The 18,623-nt window shown below is 37.9% G+C and overlaps 1 protein-coding gene across 2 annotated transcripts; it reads left to right on the top strand.

The window, feature by feature from the left end:
- The first annotated feature begins 1,663 nt into the window (after window positions 1-1,663).
- On the top strand, window positions 1,664-17,634 carry LOC134332776 (coagulation factor XI-like). Of its 2 annotated transcripts, none has more exons than XM_063014585.1 (14): window positions 1,664-1,783; window positions 1,969-2,116; window positions 3,261-3,370; window positions 3,471-3,633; window positions 3,725-3,843; window positions 3,947-4,088; window positions 5,013-5,125; window positions 5,215-5,371; window positions 9,329-9,459; window positions 11,580-11,751; window positions 12,027-12,187; window positions 12,327-12,422; window positions 12,505-12,659; window positions 16,321-17,634. In XM_063014585.1, the coding sequence occupies exons 1-14, from the start codon at window positions 1,705-1,707 to the stop codon at window positions 16,486-16,488; spliced, it is 1,914 nt and encodes a 637-aa protein (XP_062870655.1). In that variant the 5' UTR covers window positions 1,664-1,704; the 3' UTR covers window positions 16,489-17,634. The 2 variants fall into 2 exon arrangements, with proteins under 2 accessions (XP_062870655.1, XP_062870647.1); XM_063014577.1 differs by having other exon boundaries at window positions 3,944-4,088.
- The last annotated feature ends 989 nt before the right edge of the window (window positions 17,635-18,623 follow it).

The raw sequence follows: 18,623 nt of genomic DNA, 5'->3' as shown, positions 1-18,623 counted from the left end.
ATCGAGGAGTTCAGAATATCGGCGCTGGTGTGCTAGCGGAATATCCCGCTGGGTCACCTGTCTTATTGACTTTTTAAAACATTGCATGGACATGTCTTATTTTATTATACACCATGAGAAGTAATATTTTTATCAACATTTTATCTGACCATCACAAAAGTCTAACGGTCACTTGTAGACTATTAGAATACCCTCATGAATATTTTGTTTTTAAAGTGTTATCATAAATATGAATACCTGCAAGGCGTTTGGGTGGCGCATTGGTAATTGGTACTTACCAAACCAACTACTGCTAGGATTCAGGGTTTGAATCCCCAGCAGTGCTATCAGCCGGTAAGGCGACTACATACAGACACGATTGGCTGGGGTGTGTTGCTGCATCGTACTTAGTGATTCTGGGAAGCTGGACCTACCATGACGCTGACCAGGATAAAGCAGTGGTAAAACATGCATGTATGTTACTAAACTTAAATTTTTTTCATTGTGGATATTATAAATACTGTCTCTCAAGATTGAGTGTTCAAATTAATTAAAAAGGAATTACAGCAAAATAAATGCACATTTTGTCCAAATAATTGTGAATAATGAAAATGCAATATTACTAATAAACAAATGTTATGGTGGACTGGCTACAATAAATTGCTCGAGGCGTAAGAAAGAAATGTGTGGGTATCTTGCTTTGCAATGAATTGCTGCCCTGTCCAAAGTGTATTCCTTACTTGCACCATGTCTCAGTGTTATTCCAGACCTGCAGTGAGTCTGACTGGAATAAGATGATTAATATATATTAATAAAAAAAAAAAAAACAGTAATTTTTCAGCCATAGTGTCAACAGCCCAAGAACAAAAATAAGCTGGACATCTAACACTATGCATGCCACCTGCACAGCATGTCACACGTGAACATCCCCCATCACCTGATCATCCCTGAGAGAGATATAGATAGATAAAGCTTAGCGGTTAAGGTACTAGACTAGTAGGGCGGCACGGGTGGCTAAGTGGGTAGCACTGTCGCCTCACAGCAAGAATGTCCTGGGTTTGATCCCCAGGTGGGGCAGTCTGGGTCCTTTCTGTCTGGAGTTTGCATGTTCTCCCCCTGTCTGCGTGGGTTTACTCTGGGTGCTCCGGTTTCCTCCCACAGTCCAAAGACATGCAAGTGAGGTGAATTGGAGACACTAAATTGTCCATGACTGTGTTCAATATAACCTTGTGAACTGATGAATCTTGTTTAATGAGTAACTACTGTTTCCTGTCATTAATGTAACCAAAACTTGTAAAACATGGCATTAAAATCCTAATAAACAAACAAACTAGACTAGTGATTGATAGGTCACTCTTCCAAGCCCTTAACCCTTAATTGCTTAGACAGTATATTGTCACAGTACGATCGCTTATAAATAAAAGCGTCTGCAGACTTACAAAACTGTTAATGTAAATATATTATTATATATTATATTTGTTTAGATATACAATGTTATATTATATTATTTTTATATACAACTTTAAAAAACAACTTGAAAGGTAGACATAGCACACTGTTGACACTTTGCCTCAGTCCATCTCAGAGTATCGAACCTCGACCTATCCATTATTTCACAATTGCTTTTCTAATCAATGTGGCATATTTACTTTTTACATTGAACTTTGTCTAGTTGTGGCAGCATTTGTAAGAACAGCAAGAAGTGGCTCATTAGATGCCGAACAGATGCATTTAGCCCAAGCCAAAATGAAACTGAGTGTGCTGATTGTGTTGGTGTGTGTTTTTTCAGAAACAGATAGTAAAGGTAGGTCTGTTCTTCATCTAAACTACCACACTAATATATAGATTAGTCTAGCACTATGCTAGTTTATTTTAGTAGTGCATTTACATATCAAAGTTAAGATTAAAATGTAAAAACATTTAACCTTACATGTTTTTACTGTGAATCATGAAATGAATTACAGTTGCATATGTGTAATTCTTTTGCAGTTCAGGAATTGAGAGTGGACGTGGACTTCCCTGGTAATGATGTTCTAGAGCTCTACTCTCCAGATGTAAATCACTGTCAACTTGCCTGCACACAGCACCATTCCTGTCGCTTTTTCACCTTCTTTTCTGATTGGAAAAAGGACCACAGGTTAATTACTTTTGTTCTACTTAAAACGTCTGACCTTTAAATAAAACAGACATTCTGTAAAATGGTCTAAATGTTTAGAACAAAAACAACATTTGGTAGTACCTTACATATACTAAACTGTTTTTTACAGATAACATTTTTTAATATACATTTAGCTTTTAGTTTACAGCCAGAGATGCACTGTTCACATTTCCCAAGAGGGGAGCGCCCACATTTGTTTATCAGTAATGCTAATGCTAGGTGATTTAACAATGTAACCAGCCTTTGTATAGTAATTTCCTCATAAAATGCTGATATTCCCTATTTTTCTTTACCCAAAACTGCCTGAAATTATTTTTCATTTTACTTTTATTATTTACTTTTATTATAAAACATCGACCAATATGGACATTATTGCTTGCCAGTTCTGGGTTTAAATCTCAGCGGTGCAATAGGCTGGCTGGGCATCTACACAGATAAGCATCTACACTGCCTGTGATGGAAGAGGGGTGCCCAAAGCCCTGAGATTGATTGGCAAACTTATGCCCAGTGTTTCTGGTGAAACTTATATACCACTCAAACAACAATCCATACTTGTTATTATTATTATTATTATTATTATTATTACTGTATTATATAATGTAGGTAAATACTGAAAAAGCATCTGTGAGAAGTAGAACCAGTAGTGGAGAGAAAATGTTAAGATGAGATGTTGGGTTAGGACATTTGGGTTAGTGTGGATTCTTCTTAACCCTACCAGTTAACTCTAACAGCTTATTGGTACTAACATATTTATTTGATATACTGGAGGATTTTAAATATGGGTACTGCTTTGAAAGAAATTGTCAGTCCTGTTGTTGCTGTGGCAGACTGACAAGTAGTTTTTCCTGCTTACAACAGACACCATTATTAAATTAGTCTGTTTTTCTGGTTTGAAAGTTTAAAGTGGCATTTTCATTAAAATTTTGAATTGTGCAGCATATTACACTATTGTAAAATCGGAATTGCTAATTAACATGCTATAAAACATACTGGGGTGGGTTGTTTAAGAGTCTTCTGTAATAATGCAGACAATGCACTCTATGCGTATAGTTTAATATAGGTAATAAATAGTGTTTAATATGTTTTAACGTTCACTCACTGTAAACATTTAAAACCTTTAAAGGAAATTCTTCTGCTACCTAAAGCACACAGAATCTGGAGTCCCATCTGTTGTTGTAGACCTGAAAGGAGTGACCTCAGGCTTCTCACTTACCCGCCAGGAGTACAAAACATGTAAGCCCAGGATTTAACCTAAAATTTAATGTTCCAGCTTTCTTGTTGTTTGTGTAGATTTTCATATATTTGGATTTATTTTTATTTCTTATCCTATCAGATAGCTGCTTGTCCTCTATATATCAGGGTGTAGATTTTAGAGGATCAGACTACCATGAATTAAAGTTAAATAGTTATAATGAATGCCAGGAGAAATGCACCAATGATTCAGACTGCCAGTTCTTTTCATTTGTAACTGAGAAGTTTCCATTACCAGAAAAAAGGTAAGAAATATGACTTTAAAATCATTTTCCATGTTCTACAGTATATATTATACAGTATGTCATAAAGTTAAAGCTGATGTGTTATTTGCAGGAGAACATGCTATTTAAAATATAGTTGGACTGTTCCAATACTGCCACAAATTGTACGCACACCTGGCATTGTATCAGGTTTCTCACCTTCACGATATAAGATTAAAGAAACTACAAATGGTAGATTACAATAAAATACATTCTAGCTTTTTACAACCTTGTTTTTAGCATTCGTATTGAATTTTTTAATGGGGTATATAATTGAAATATCCATTTTTAGCAGAATGTAGGGGAGAAATCCATGCCAATGTAGACTTCCCTGGCAATGACTTACTAGAGATTGCTTCTGTCTCAGCTCAACATTGCCAGTTCCTATGTAGCATACATCCCCAGTGCAACCATTTCTCATATTCCAGTCAATCCTGGTAAGTGTTACTTGCACCACAAAGGGAAGTCTGATAAACACAAATATGTTCATTAATTAATGTAATCATTAATTTTTACGTAAACCACTTACTGATCAGGTAAAAGCGTCTGCTAAATGCTATAACTGTAAATGAAAATGTAGGTCCAGTATCGCTCAGTAACAATAAGAGCAAATCAGGAATGCACACTGGAGAGGGTGACACCCATAATTCTGTGTGGCACCCAGTCTAACAGCTGGGCCTCTGCAGTAGCCGTAGCCTGAAAATGTTTTTAGCCTCTTAAACTAGTTTTGTTGCAGATACACTTTTAACAACTTACATTTAATTATTACAACATTAATAATACAATAATTTTTAATTGATTTCATTATTTACATTTTCACCAATTAGCAAGTGCTTTTATCAAAAGCGACTTACAGTATACAGTCTAAGCAATTGAGGGTTAAGGACCTTGCTCTAGTCCAGTACTCTAACTGCTAGGCTACAACTGCCCTATTTAAAGTTTTAATAATGCCAAATAGAAAAAAAGCCAAAATCTTGTATATCTGAGGGAACTACAGGTCACATATAGTACACATACAATACCTTTTTAATCAGTACAATATACATATTAAGTTCATAAACACAGTCACTGCTATCAAGTGTATTAAATCAAATATTTTATGCTTTTGACTTTGTGGCTAACATTTGTCACTTTTGGGGACTTTGGTTGGAGGAAACTAAACAAATTATATTCTTGCAAATAATCTAAACTATTAGTACAAGTGCAATAATTAAAAATCCACACATTTGACTGAAATCCACTTTAATATTACTTTGTTGCTTAGCTCTGATTATTCTTTTCAAAAACCAATTAAATGCACTTATTTATTTATTTTGTCTATGCATTATTCATGTGATGGATTGTTGCTTTTTTTCTTACAGGGTTGATATGATGTGTTTTCTAAAGTATAAGCAAAATCTAAACCAGATTAGGTCTGTTCAAAAAAATGAAGTACATTCTGGATATGTACCACGCAACTGCAAGCCTTCATATGGTTATATTTTCTACTTAAGCGTGCTACCTATAACGTCCATTACATGTGTTTTGCTTGCTTTCCTGCTAATTTGTCATTTTTACTTTAAGATTGGACAGAAACACGCTATGAAGACATTGACTTCAATGGCTATGATAACCTTGATATTTCAGTGGATAATTATGAAACCTGCCGTGACATGTGCATAACTAACCCAGATTGTCAATTCTATAGTTATGTCTCATCATCTTACCATCATTCCTACAGGTAAATATAAAAATACAACATGAACACTTGACCACATATGGCTTAATGTAACCCCACCTGATTAAAAGGTCACAAGAGTTCAAGTGTTTCCCCCATTGCAGTTAATAAATTATATAAAATCATTTTTTAAGTTTGTGACAGATGGGAAAGTTTCATTTTTGTTCCAGCAAGACTGTGCCACTGTCTACATAGCAAGGTCCATAAAGACATAATTTAATAAGTTTAGAGTGAAGAAAATCCAGCGCCCTGCACAGAGCTATGGCTCGATAAATTGGAATGTTGAATGTGAGCTGGGACGTCACATCTGCCAACATTAGTGCCTAATTTAGCAGATGCTCTTTTGACTAATTAGGCCTGGGCAGCACGGTGGCTAAGTGGGTAGCACTGTCGCCTCACAGGAAGAAGGTCCTGGGTTCGATCCCCAGGTGGGGCGGTCCAGGTCCTTTCTGTGTGGAGTTTGCATGTTCTTCCTGTGTCCGCATGGGTTTTCTCCCACAGTTCAAAGACGTAGAAAATTGTCAATGACTGTGTTTGATATAAGCTTGTGAACTGATGAACCTTGTGTAATGAGTAACTACTATTCCTGTCATGAATGTAACCAAAGTGTAAAACATGACGTCAAAATCCTAATAAACAAACAAACTAACTAATTATTTTCCACAGACACTCTCCAAAACCTTGTGGAATACCATATCTAAAGAGTGGAGGTTGTTGCATATTATATACAGCTGCAATCAAAAATATTCAACCTCACTTACATTAAAACATATTATGGTGATGTGTATAGAATTAAATGAAAAATATACAAGAGCTCAGAGTAAACAGTGAAATAATATTCATTGTTACATAGAAGCAATTGTGATAACATAATTCTGACATAATTTTAAGTGTAAATGAAAATTAAGTTCTCTTGGCAAATTCCCACGTTCATTATTATCCAACCCCATCATCCCCAACATCCTTTTGCCTTGATAACTTCTAATAAGTGTTTTTGGTAAGTGCTAACAAGCTTTTTTACACCCTACTTGTAGAATATTTGTCTATTTTTCTTGTGCAAAAGCTTGAAGCTCACTGTCATTTGATGGCTTTGGTGCTACAACTGCTTTTCTTAAATCCCACTAAATATTTTCTACTGGATTCAAATCTGGAAACTGACAGGGCCACATCAAGATATTTCAGGACTGATCCCTTAATCAAGCTTTGGTTGACATGGAACCATGCTTGGAATCATTGTGTTGCTGGAAAGTCTAATTATCACCAAGGTTCAATTTCACCACAGAAGACATAACATTCCTCCTCAAAATGCCTTGGTATGTCTGTAAATTCATGACGCCAGTCACACAGTCAAGACTTAGTTTCTGCAGCGAAAAAACATCCTCACAGCATCGCTTTGCCTTTTTTACTCCAGACAAACCACTGATCCATATGGCCAAACAGTTCCAGATGAGAACAGCCTGTTCTTCATGGTCAAAAGTGGCATGCATCATGGAGGCCATGAAGTTTGGTTGTTAAGTGATCTTCTTATGCTTGTCGCTGACACATTTGTTCCAGTCTTTATCTTTTGCAATAACACATGGGTTTTATTTGTTGTCCTAATGAGATTGCTAAGACCTCTGGATGAAACTGAGGGCTTTCTCTGACTGCCAGGTAGGGTTGCTGCTGCACTTTAAGTTTGATACTTCCAGGCAATATGCTCGGTACTGTCTTTAGGAATGTTCAAGGTCTTGAAAATTAGACCTGTTGCCTTTTTGGTGCAATGAAATAATGTTCTCTTTCAGCTTTTGTGCAGCTCCTTAGTTTTCAACATGGTTGCAACACACCTTTAACACTTTGATCTCTGGGTGGTGCTTATACAGTGGGGCCCAAAAAGTATTTAGTCAGCCACTGATTGTGCAAGTTCTCCTACCTAGAAAGATGAGAGAGGTCTGTAATTTTCATCATAGGTACACTTCAACTATGAGAGACAAAATGAGAAAAAAAAAATCCAGGAAATCACATTGTAGGATTTTTAAAGAATTTATTTGTAAATTATGGTGGAAAATAAGTATTTGGTCACCCACAAACAAGCAAGATTTCTGGCTCTCACAGACCTGTAACTTCTTCTTTAAGAAGCTCTTCTGTCCTCCACTCGTTACCTGTATTAATGGCACCTGTTTGACCTCGTTATCTGTATAAAAGACACCTGTCCACAGCCTCAAACAGTCAGACTCCAAACTCAACCATGGCCAAGACCAAAGAGCTGTCGAAAGACACCAGGAAGAAAATTGTAGACCTGCACCAGGCTGGGAAGAGTGAATCTACAATAGGCAAGCAGGTTGGTGTGAATAAATCAACTGTGGGAGCAATTGTTAGAAAATGGAAGACATACAAGACCATTGATAATCTCCCTCGATCTGGGGCCCCACGCAAGATCTCATCCCGTGGGGTCAAAATGATCATGAGAACGGTGAGCAAAAATCCCAGAACTACACATAGGGACCTGATGAATGACCTGCAGAGAGCTGGGACCAAAGTAACAAAGGCTACCATCAGTAACACACTACGCCGAGAGGGACTCAAATCCTGCAGTGCCAGGCGTGTCCCCCTGCTTAAGCCAGTAGATGTCCAGGCCCGTCTGAAGTTTGCTAGCGAGCATATGGATGATCCAGAAGAGGATTGGGACAATATCATGTGGTCAGATAAAACCAAAATGGAACTTTTTGGTAAAAACTCAACTCGTTGTGTTTGGAGGAAGAAGACTGCTGAGTTGCATCCCAAGAACACCATACCTACTGTGAAGCATGGGGGTGGAAACATCATGCTTTGGGGCTGTTTTTCTGCAAAGGGGACAGGACGACTGATCCGTGTTAAGGGAAGAATGAACGGGGCCATGTATCGTGAGATTTTAAGCCAAAACCTCCTTCCATCAGTGAGAGCATTGAAGATGGAACGTGGCTGGGTCTTCCAGCATGACAATGATCCCAAACAGACCTCCAGACCTCAACCCCATAGAAAATTTGTGGAGGGAGTTGAAAGTCCGTGTTGCCCAGCGACAGCCCCAAAACATCACTGCTCTAGAGGAGATCTGCATGGAGGAATGGGCCAAAATACCAGCTACAGTGTGTGCAAACCTGGTGAAGACTTACAGGAAACGTTTGACCTCTGTCATTGCCAACAAAGGTTATGTTACAAAGTATTGAGTTGAACTTTTGTTATTGACCAAATACTTATTTTCCACCATAATTTACAAATAAATTCTTTAAAAATCCTACAATGTGATTTCCTGGATTTTTTTTCTCATTTTGTCTCTCATAGTTGAAGTGTACCTATGATGAAAATTACAGACCTCTCTCATCTTTCTAAGTAGGAGAACTTGCACAATCAGTGGCTGACTAAATACTTTTTTGGCCCCACTTTAAAACACATCACAGCTATAAAAAAATTAAGAGTTGTTATTGAGTTTCCAATAGTTTAATCATGTTGTAACCCAACTTTAGGTCATACAGACTAGCATTAGGTTTTAAGATCAGCAGTATTATGTAGGAATTAAATAATTGTAACATGGCAGTATTACCAAAATATCATGCTACTTTAACAGACTACCTGGAATATTTTCTTTGTTTATTTGCTGTATTATGTAACTGGGTTCATTTAAAGCAAAATCTAGCTCTGCAGAAAAGTTTAAAGTTGTAGATCCTTATTTTCTTTGAACATTTGTGATTGCTGCTGAACAATCCATTTTTACAGAAAAGTTGGGAGGTTTTGTAAAATGCAGTAAAAAGAACAATTTGTGATATATTTATGTTATTTTTTACTGATCAACTCCATTGTGACCTGAGGTCATATAGTGTATATTTAATGAGAAATAAACAAAAAAAGCTTTATTTAGCACCACAAAACAACCAAATACCTTAAGAAACCAAGATGTGTGCATCTGTTGTATGCATGTATTTGATTCCATGTTTGTGGTTATTGCAGGAAAAAATGTTTCCTGAAGCAGGTACTGACTTTGCCCAAACCAGAGAAAGTGGTGTCCAATCCTGATATCATATCTGGCTTTTCACTAAGGAACTGCAAGGCCAATGAAGATGAGCCTTCTCAAGACTTTGGTTTGTAAATCCTTTACTTCGTTTACATTTTTTTACTCTACAAATGAATGTGGGTTTCTAAAATGTTGTATTCAGGTTCTACAGAAATAATACAATGTATGTGTCAAATTAATACTTCTAGCCAAAAAAGCACTGTTAACAAATATGACCATAAAGGCTTGTCTCCCCCACATACACACACACACACACACACCAACTAAGTGAGGTTGCAGCACTTTTAAGCCTCACAACAGAACTGCTCTGGAAAAACAACTAGCCCCAGAGGCAGTGTGATGTCTTTTTTCCGGAGCGAACCCTATGTTGGACATAGACAGCACCGGTTGTTGGGGTTGGGTTGCCAGTGGTGCTTGTGCACTGCTGATCTCTAGTTTGTTTTGAGGTTTGCCTATCTTTCCAAGAACTACAGTGGGGCCAAAAAGTATTTAGACAGCCACTGATTGTGCAAGTTCTCCTACTTAGAAAGATGAGAGAGGTCTGTAATTTTCATCATAGGTACACTTCAACTATGAGAGACAAAATAAGAAAAAAAAATCCAGGAAATCACATTGTAGGATTTTTAAAGAATTTATTTGTAAATTATGGTGGAAAATAAGTATTTGGTCACCCACAAATAAGCAAGATTTCTGGCTCTCACAGTATTAATGGCACCTGTTTGACCTCGTTATCTGTATAAAAGACACCTGTCCACAGCCTCAAACAGTCAGACTCCAAACTCAACCATGGCCAAGACCAAAGAGCTGCCGAAGGACACCAGGAAGAAAATTGTAGACCTGCACCAGGCTTGGAAATAAATTCTTTAAAAATCCTACAATGTGATTTCCTGGATTTTGTCTCTCATAGTTGAAGTGTACCTATGAAGAAAATTACAGACCTCTCTCATCTTTCTAAGTAGGAGAACCTGCACAATCAGTGGCTGACTAAATACTTATTGGCCCCACTGTAAGTTGTCACAGATGGCCAGAATAGCCTGTGATATTGTGACAAACAGTTCTTAGTTCTTCACTATCCCATTTTATACATGTTCTCCATTGTGCGCTGCAAATGTTTTTTCTTTCATTTGCTACTTTGTTTTTGTTATTTTGGCCATCATCCTGACTAGCCCACTTTTGTTTAAGTCTTTTTGGACACAGTATAGTTCTACCTTGGTTAAGCATCCTGCACTTGGGTTCATTTTTGTTCTTGCAGGTGTGGTGCTTCACCTCACACTTCAGTAGTGAGACATGACTCACCCTGTTACAGACATAAAGTTACCACAGCGTTTCACAATAAAAACAAAATACCACCTGTCAAACATAATGGTGGTAGGTGCTCAGGTGGTGCAGCAGTAAAACACACTAGCACACCAGAGCTAAGATTTCAGCCCATCTGGCTGGGCTGGGCGCGTACATGAACAGCGATTGGCTGTTGTTCATACAGGGTGGGACGCTGGACCAGGGACTCCTCATAACTGATGCAATTACGACCTCTGCTGGCTGATTAATGGTGCCTGCGCAGAGTTGGGGAATAATGCTGATCAGGGTGTGGCTCTCCGTACACAAGGCTGATCCACATATGAACTCACCTCATGCAGGTGAAAAGATGCAGTCGGTACTGCACACATGTCAGAGGGGGTGTGTATTAGTTGCGGCGCTCCTCAGTCAGCAGTGGAGGTTAGCATCGGTAGAGGTGAAGCAATGCAATCAGAGTAATTGGATATGACTAGATTAGGAGGGAAATTGACTAGATTGGGGGGGGAAAAATCATAATGGTGGTAATGTGATGTGGCATTGACGTGTTGACTAAGAGTTGATTCAGGCAAATTTCTGTAATTGATGGAATTTTTTTTTGGAATTTTTAATTCTTAAGCATAATTGTGCTTTTCAGATTTTTATCTGAAGCAATGTGGAAAAGGCTACCCCTTTTGCTAAACAGAAACATTAAGTTTTGGAGTGCCCCAGACAAAGTAATTCAAAAGATATTTGAAAAACATCTATTTTGTAATTATAACCAGAACAAACAAAAATCAGTAGACATGAAGCTTTTAAAGGTTTAAAGCAGTATTAATCTGTAATGGCCCAGCCAAAGCCCAGACTTAATCCCCATGTGTGTGTATGTGTGTTTATGTTTTCTTTCTGTTAAAGGCATGGCAGATTGTGGAAAGACTTTTAATCTGTTGAAAATTTTTGGAGGTGTAAATACATTACCAGGTAAATGGCCGTGGCAAATAAGCCTCCAAAGGGGCGGTAAACACATATGTGGTGGATCAATCATTGCCAGCCAGTGGATTATTACTGCAGCACACTGTCTTACACAGTAAGTGCACATTTTGTCCCATATATTTGAACCATATATTTTTTATAGCTGTTGTATGTGCAGTTTGTACTCAGATCTAATATTTTTAATATTTTATTAGGTATGGGTTGTTAGTAATTTAATTAATATTACATTACATTTAATACTGGACAATTGGGAAGAAATAATAATAATAATAATATTAATAATAATAATAATAATAATAATAATAATAATAACAAATAAATAAAATAAAAAATTGTATATGTATTTTTATCCTAAACTTTAAACTCCAGGCCATACACACAGCTTTCTGTTCGGACTGGGTTGACTAAACTATCAGAGAAAGGTACAGGGTATGAGCTGGAAAACATCATTATCCATCCTCAGTATAATGAAAATTCTTTAATCAATGATATTGCGCTATTAAAAACAAACAAACCAATTACATTCAGTGGTAAGTGCTTTTAATTACTATTGTTTTTCATATTTTTGATTTAAAGAAGTATTAAAGACATTGACATAACTTTCTGTTCATGCTGATGTATATAAAAGATAATTAGGATGTGTATTTTTGTATGACATTTTAATTCCAGATTATGTACGTCCAGTCTGTCTAATGGAAGCTAAAAATGAGCCCAGTTTTTTGGGGAAGAAGTGCACTGTGACTGGATGGGGAAGGCTTTCATCAGGTAGTGTGAACTAACACAGTGTACTTTTCAGTTATGCATAGTTCTCAATCAGCATTTCTTTGACTGCATCATCTTATTGTAGGCTCATACCCAGACGTGCTGCAGGAAGCCCAGATGCCTCTAATGAGTACAGAGAATTGTGCAAGTTTGTTAGCTAATGACGGTTGGGGTATTTATAAAGTTCTCCCCACCAACCTGTGTGCTGGGTACCCTGAGGGTGGAATAGATGCATGTGATGTAAGTAATGATTGCTCTACTGTGTTTGTCTTCATGTTTGTGTGAAATATAATACTGATTCATAACATAGTGATTCAAGTGAGTATTAGCTGTTCACTATTCAGTATTACTATCTATTCTCAGTTTTATAGTTTTTAATGATTTTTTTTACAGAAATACATGCAGATACATGTGTTAAATAAATAAATGGTATAGCTAATAGAATAGCTTCCAATAGCTCTAATAGACTACATGGCCAAAAGAACACCTGACTACAAACTCCTTGGACATCTTAATTCAAAACCATGGGCATTAACATCTACTTGGCATGTGAATAGAATAGTTTTTAAAGCCTTTGGTGAGTGGCTATGGGAATTTACCTGGCTAGGAGTATTTGTGAGGTCAGGAACTGATGTTGGATAAGACTTACTCACATTCGGCATTCAATCTTTTGAAGATTGACATATTGTGTCCCTGTCACTGAAAAGCTCCCCCCAGCACCTTTTGAATAGTATTAGCCAGATAAACTACATAGCCTGTTGTAAGCCAGACATAGTGCTTGCTGTTCAGCCTATATAGTTACATTTTCATCTTATTAGACCCAATAATATTTTTTATCATGTTGCTTCCCATGGTTTTTAGTTAGCCACCCTGCCATAAAGGCCTCATTTATAGATGGATGGATGGATGGATGGATGGATGGATGGATAGATAGATAGATACTTTATTGATCCCGAAGGAAATTAAAGCCCCAGTAGCATAATACAACAATTAATTAACAGTACAAAACAAAACAAAAGCAAACAGAAAACCTAGAACTAAGTATTTCTTGTAATTTACATAAAATGAATAACTGGTAACTGTAATGATGCATGAGGTATAGTTTTAGTGTAAAGATTGAATAGTAATTTAATTATTAAATAGTAAAGTGACGTGACAATATTGCACAATGAGGCCAATATAGCGATATACTATATACTATACATACACATATATACCCATATACAGTGTATCACAAAAGTGAGTACACCCCTCACATTTCTGCAGATATTTAAGTATATCTTTTCATGGGACAACACTGACAAAATGACACTTTGACACAATGAAAAGTAGCCTGTGTGCAGCTTATATAACAGTGTAAATTTATTCTTCCCTCAAAATAACTCAATATACAGCCATTAATGTCTAAACCACCGGCAACAAAAGTGAGTACACCCCTTAGTGAAAGTTCCTGAAGTGTCAATATTTTGTGTGGCCACCATTATTTCCCAGAACTGCCTTAACTCTCCTGGGCATGGAGTTTACCAGAGCTTCACAGGTTGCCACTGGAATGCTTTTCCACTCCTCCATGATGACATCACGGAGCTGGCGGATATTCGAGACTTTGCGCTCCTCCACCTTCCGGTTGAGGATGCCCCAAAGATGTTCTATTGGGTTTAGGTCTGGAGACATGCTTGGCCAGTCCATCACCTTTACCCTCAGCCTCTTCAATAAAGCAGTGGCCGTCTTAGAGGTGTGTTTGGGGTCATTATCATGCTGGAACACTGCCCTGCGACCCAGTTTCCGGAGGGAGGGGATCATGCTCTGCTTCAGTATTTCACAGTACATATTGGAGTTCATGTGTCCCTCAATGAAATGTAACTCCCCAACACCTGCTGCACTCATGCAGCCCCAGATTATGGCATTCCCACCACCATGCTTGACTGTAGGCATGACACACTTATCTTTGTACTCCTCACCTGATTGCCGCCACACATGCTTGAGACCATCTGAACCAAACAATCTCATCAGACCATAGGACATGGTTTCAGTAATCCATGTCCTTTGTTGACATGTCTTCAGCAAACTGTTTGCGGGCTTTCTTGTGTAGAGACTTCAGAAGAGGCTTCCTTCTGGGGTGACAGCCATGCAGACCAATTTGATGTAGTGTGCGGCGTATGGTCTGAGCACTGACAGGCTGACCCCCCACCTTTTCAATCTCTGCAGCAATGCTGACAGCACTCCTGCACCTATCTTTCAAAGACAGCAGTTGGATGTGACGCTGAGCACGTGCACTCAGCTTCTTTGGACGACCAACGCAAGGTCTGTTCTGAGTGGACCCTGCTCTTTTAAAACGCTGGATGATCTTGGCCACTGTGCTGCAGCTCAGTTTCAGGGTGTTGGCAATCTTCTTGTAGCCTTGGCCATCTTCATGTAGCGCAACAATTCGTCTTTTAAGATCCTCAGAGAGTTCTTTGCCATGAGGTGCCATGTTGGAACTTTCAGTGACCAGTATGAGAGAGTGTGAGAGCTGTACTACTAAATTGAACACACCTGCTCCCTATGCACACCTGAGACCTAGTAACACTAACAAATCACATGACATTTTGGAGGGAAAATGACAAGCAGTGCTCAATTTGGACATTTAGGGGTGTAGTCTCTTAGGGGTGTACTCACTTTTGTTGCCGGTGGTTTAGACATTAATGGCTGTATATTGGGTTATTTTGAGGGAAGAATAAATTTACACTGTTATATAAGCTGCACACAGACTACTTTTCATTGTGTCAAAGTGTCATTTTGTCAGTGTTGTCCCATGAAAAGATATACTTAAATATCTGCAGAAATTTAAGGGGTGTACTCACTTTTGTGATACACTGTACATACATATACACACATGCAAATACATACACAAAAATGCTCATGTACACATATGCAAATACATACACATATATTTATACGTTTGCACATGCATGTGCATACAAGTAAATACACACATGGCTACATTAGGACCCTCAGTCTTTAGCTACAGCCAGCCATCCCTGCCTGATGGAGTTGTAGAGCGTAATGGCTCTGGGTACGAATGACTTTCGAAGCCTGTCCGTGGAGCAGCTCTAAGACAGCAGCCTGTCACTAAACATGCTCCTTTGTTTAATGATCACTGTGTGCAGTGGGTGACTGACATTGTCCGTGATAGAATAGAGTTTACACAGTGTCCTCCTTTCTGCCACTGTTACCAATGGTTCCAGTTTAATATGGAGTTCCAGTTATGGAGCGCTGCAGAGATGCTCTATCCAACAAGATCTCCCATAACTGCACAGGATTGTTGGGTACTTTTTTACTTCCTTGACCAAGGCACTTAATGCATTATTTGTCCAGGCAGCCAACTTGTGAAAGGTTCAAGGTTGTGTCAAGCTTCCTCCATCATCTCAAAATGATTGAGCCAGTTGTGACCCTGGGAATCACCAAAGCCTTGAATATTGTTTTATATCCTTGCCCTTCTTTATGACTTGCCAGAATTTGATGAAGACATTCAAAGACACATTTTTAGACTTCATGGTTGTTTACACATTTTAATTTTTTATTAATTTTTGAAAAACTCTTTCACTTTATTATGGGTGTTTAAGTGTAGATTGATGGATAAGAATGGCAAAAATATATTTTCCAACAATCCAACACAATAAAGCACGCCAAAGTCAAAGAGTATAAATACTTTCAGAATCCACTGTACATACACTTAAATTTCTATGTACACCTTACATAAGGTTGTAGTTGATGTGTTAGTAAAATTCCCTACCTGTCCCATGTATGTTATGGTTAATGTCATATTATAATAAAATGTAAAACATCCAAGAAGTTCAAATACTTATTGAAGAAACTATATTGTCCTTGTTTTTTCTATGACTGTGTTTTCTGTGAATAACAGGGAGATTCTGGGGGTCCACTGGTTTGTAAAGATGAGGACATGTGGTATCTCGCCGGGCTGACCAGCTGGGGAGTGAAGTGTGGACAGCCCAACAAACCCGGTGTGTACACTCGTATTTCCAGCTATCTGCAATGGATCAGGAATGCACTTGCAAATGGTAAGGATTAGTTCTAGACAGAAAAAACAACAGTGCCACACTTCTAAATATACAGTCAAATTCAAAATTATTGCCACTCTTGGTAAAGTCATGAAGAATTTATGTGTAATGTACAGTGATTAAGCATAACATTATGACCACCTTCCTAACTGACTGGTCTGTGGCTATGCAGCCCCATACGCAACAAAATGTGATGCACTGTGTGTTCTAACACCTTTCTATCAGAACCAGCATTAACTTCTTCAGCAATTTGAGCTACAGTAGCTCGTCTGTTGGATCTGACCACACGGGCCAGCCTTCGCTCCCCATGTGCATCAATGAGCCTTGGCTGCCCATGACCCTGTCGCAGGTTTACCACTGTTCCTTCCTTGGACACTGACCACTGCAGACCGGAAATACCCCACAAGAGCTGCAGTTTTGGAGATGCTCTCACCCAGTCATCTAGCCATCACAATTTGGCCCTTGTCAAACTCGCTCAAATCCTTACGCTCGCCCATTTTTTCTGCTTTTATCACATTGACTTTGAGGATAAAATGTTCACTTGCTGCCTAAGAAATCCCACCTACTAACAGGTGCCGTGATGAAGGGATAATCAGTGTTATTTACTTCACCTGTCAGTGGTCATAATGTTATGCCTGGTTGGTGTATGTGTCCATGGCAAACATCATGTTACATTATGCTACCATACTAAGCAGGGTTTTTTGTTTTTTTTTTACTAAGCAAAGGCTTCATTTCTGTGTTTTGGTCATTGCTTTTGTCTGAATTTGCTGTGTAAGACCTTGCATGCTGGTATCTTTGCCTTGTCTACTGTTTTTACGTTCATTGACCCTTGCCTGGACTTTGATATGTTTTTGCCAGTGCCCTTATGATCTGTTTCAGTAAGGCTTTCTGATCAATGCCTTTGTTTGTGGTTACCATCTATGACTAAGGCTGTTTATCTATCTGTTATCAGTATTGGTGTGATAAGTAGATGTCTGTATAGGCATTGTCTGATTCATAAAGTCAGACACACTTTTGTCTTACTTAATTTGTGTTTTTAATTTTTCCCATGTTGATAAGTATTATAGAAAATATGGTCTTTGTGTCATCATATACAAATCATGTATGACTTAAGGCTTAAAAGAGAAAAAAATAAAAATTGAAACATGCTTAAGTTACATTTTGTGAGCTATGGTTTTGTTACTGTTAAAAAAATAAGGATTTGTTTATTTGTAGAATAAACGTGCTATATTGATTAAGTTCATTCATTTATGTCAGTTTTACCACCGCTTTATTCAAGTCAGGATAAGTCAGGATTGCAGTGAACCACAGCCTTCATGTCTTTTGGCACCAGTGAGTCTCGGCTTGTCCCTCCTCAGATCACTGTCAGCTGCCTGTGCGCACACCTTGCTGTTTTCAACATAATGATTCAGCCCTTATCAAAGTTACTCAGGTCTCTGTGCTGCATTCAACATGTGTACTAATAACTTCCATCAGCCCAACATTTAATAGAACCCTGACTGTGACAAATATGTGCACACTTGTATTTCCCACTTTATAAAGTGAATCAAAAAGATATAATATGAAATAGGAAATAATATAAATATGAATACATAAAATTCTCTCAGTGACAGAAGAATAGTACTTACACATACATCCACCAAAACCAGGTAAGCACATGTCTTAAATCTTCAGATCAATAAGTAGGTTTGCACTGATTCCAGATTTTCAAAAACACCATTCCATACCAATCTCTCCTCAACGTCTTTCTCTTTAATCAGTGTTCCCAGTGGTGTGCATCCTTGTTTGAAAAAAAAAAAACAATCTAAAAACTAAATAAAATACCGCTATTCTCCCAGCACCTTGATTAACCACACTAAACACCACACTGGATGCCTGGAATTTAAATAACAAATGTTCTGTTTCACTTGCTGTACCTGCTGTGCAAGATGAAAAGCATTACAATGTAGAACTGAAAAAGGATGAAACCAAAAATAGGCATGTAATATGGAATACTGTGTAGGTAAACCTGCTGTGAATGAACACCCTGTCCAGGGTGTATTTCTGGCTTGTGTCTCATATTTACAAACATGCACATCTACTGAAGATGAAAATGAGAGATAAACTGTGCTATTATAAAATAAAGCTATGTGAATTGACATTTCCT

Source organism: Trichomycterus rosablanca, chromosome 2, assembly GCF_030014385.1.
Source record: "Trichomycterus rosablanca isolate fTriRos1 chromosome 2, fTriRos1.hap1, whole genome shotgun sequence".
Lineage (NCBI taxonomy): Eukaryota > Metazoa > Chordata > Actinopteri > Siluriformes > Trichomycteridae > Trichomycterus > Trichomycterus rosablanca.
This window is presented reverse-complemented; position numbering and strand designations above follow the sequence as displayed.

Bases quoted from the DNA above. Each gene is read 5' to 3' on its own strand.
- LOC134332776 (XM_063014577.1), top strand. From the start codon at position 1,705: ATGCATTTAGCCCAAGCCAAAATGAAACTGAGTGTGCTGATTGTGTTG. The intron at 5,126-5,214 runs GTTATATTTTCT...TTTTACTTTAAG, and splicing joins CAACTGCAAGCCTTCATATG to ATTGGACAGAAACACGCTAT. The intron at 11,752-12,026 runs GTAAGTGCACAT...TTTAAACTCCAG, and splicing joins GCAGCACACTGTCTTACACA to GCCATACACACAGCTTTCTG.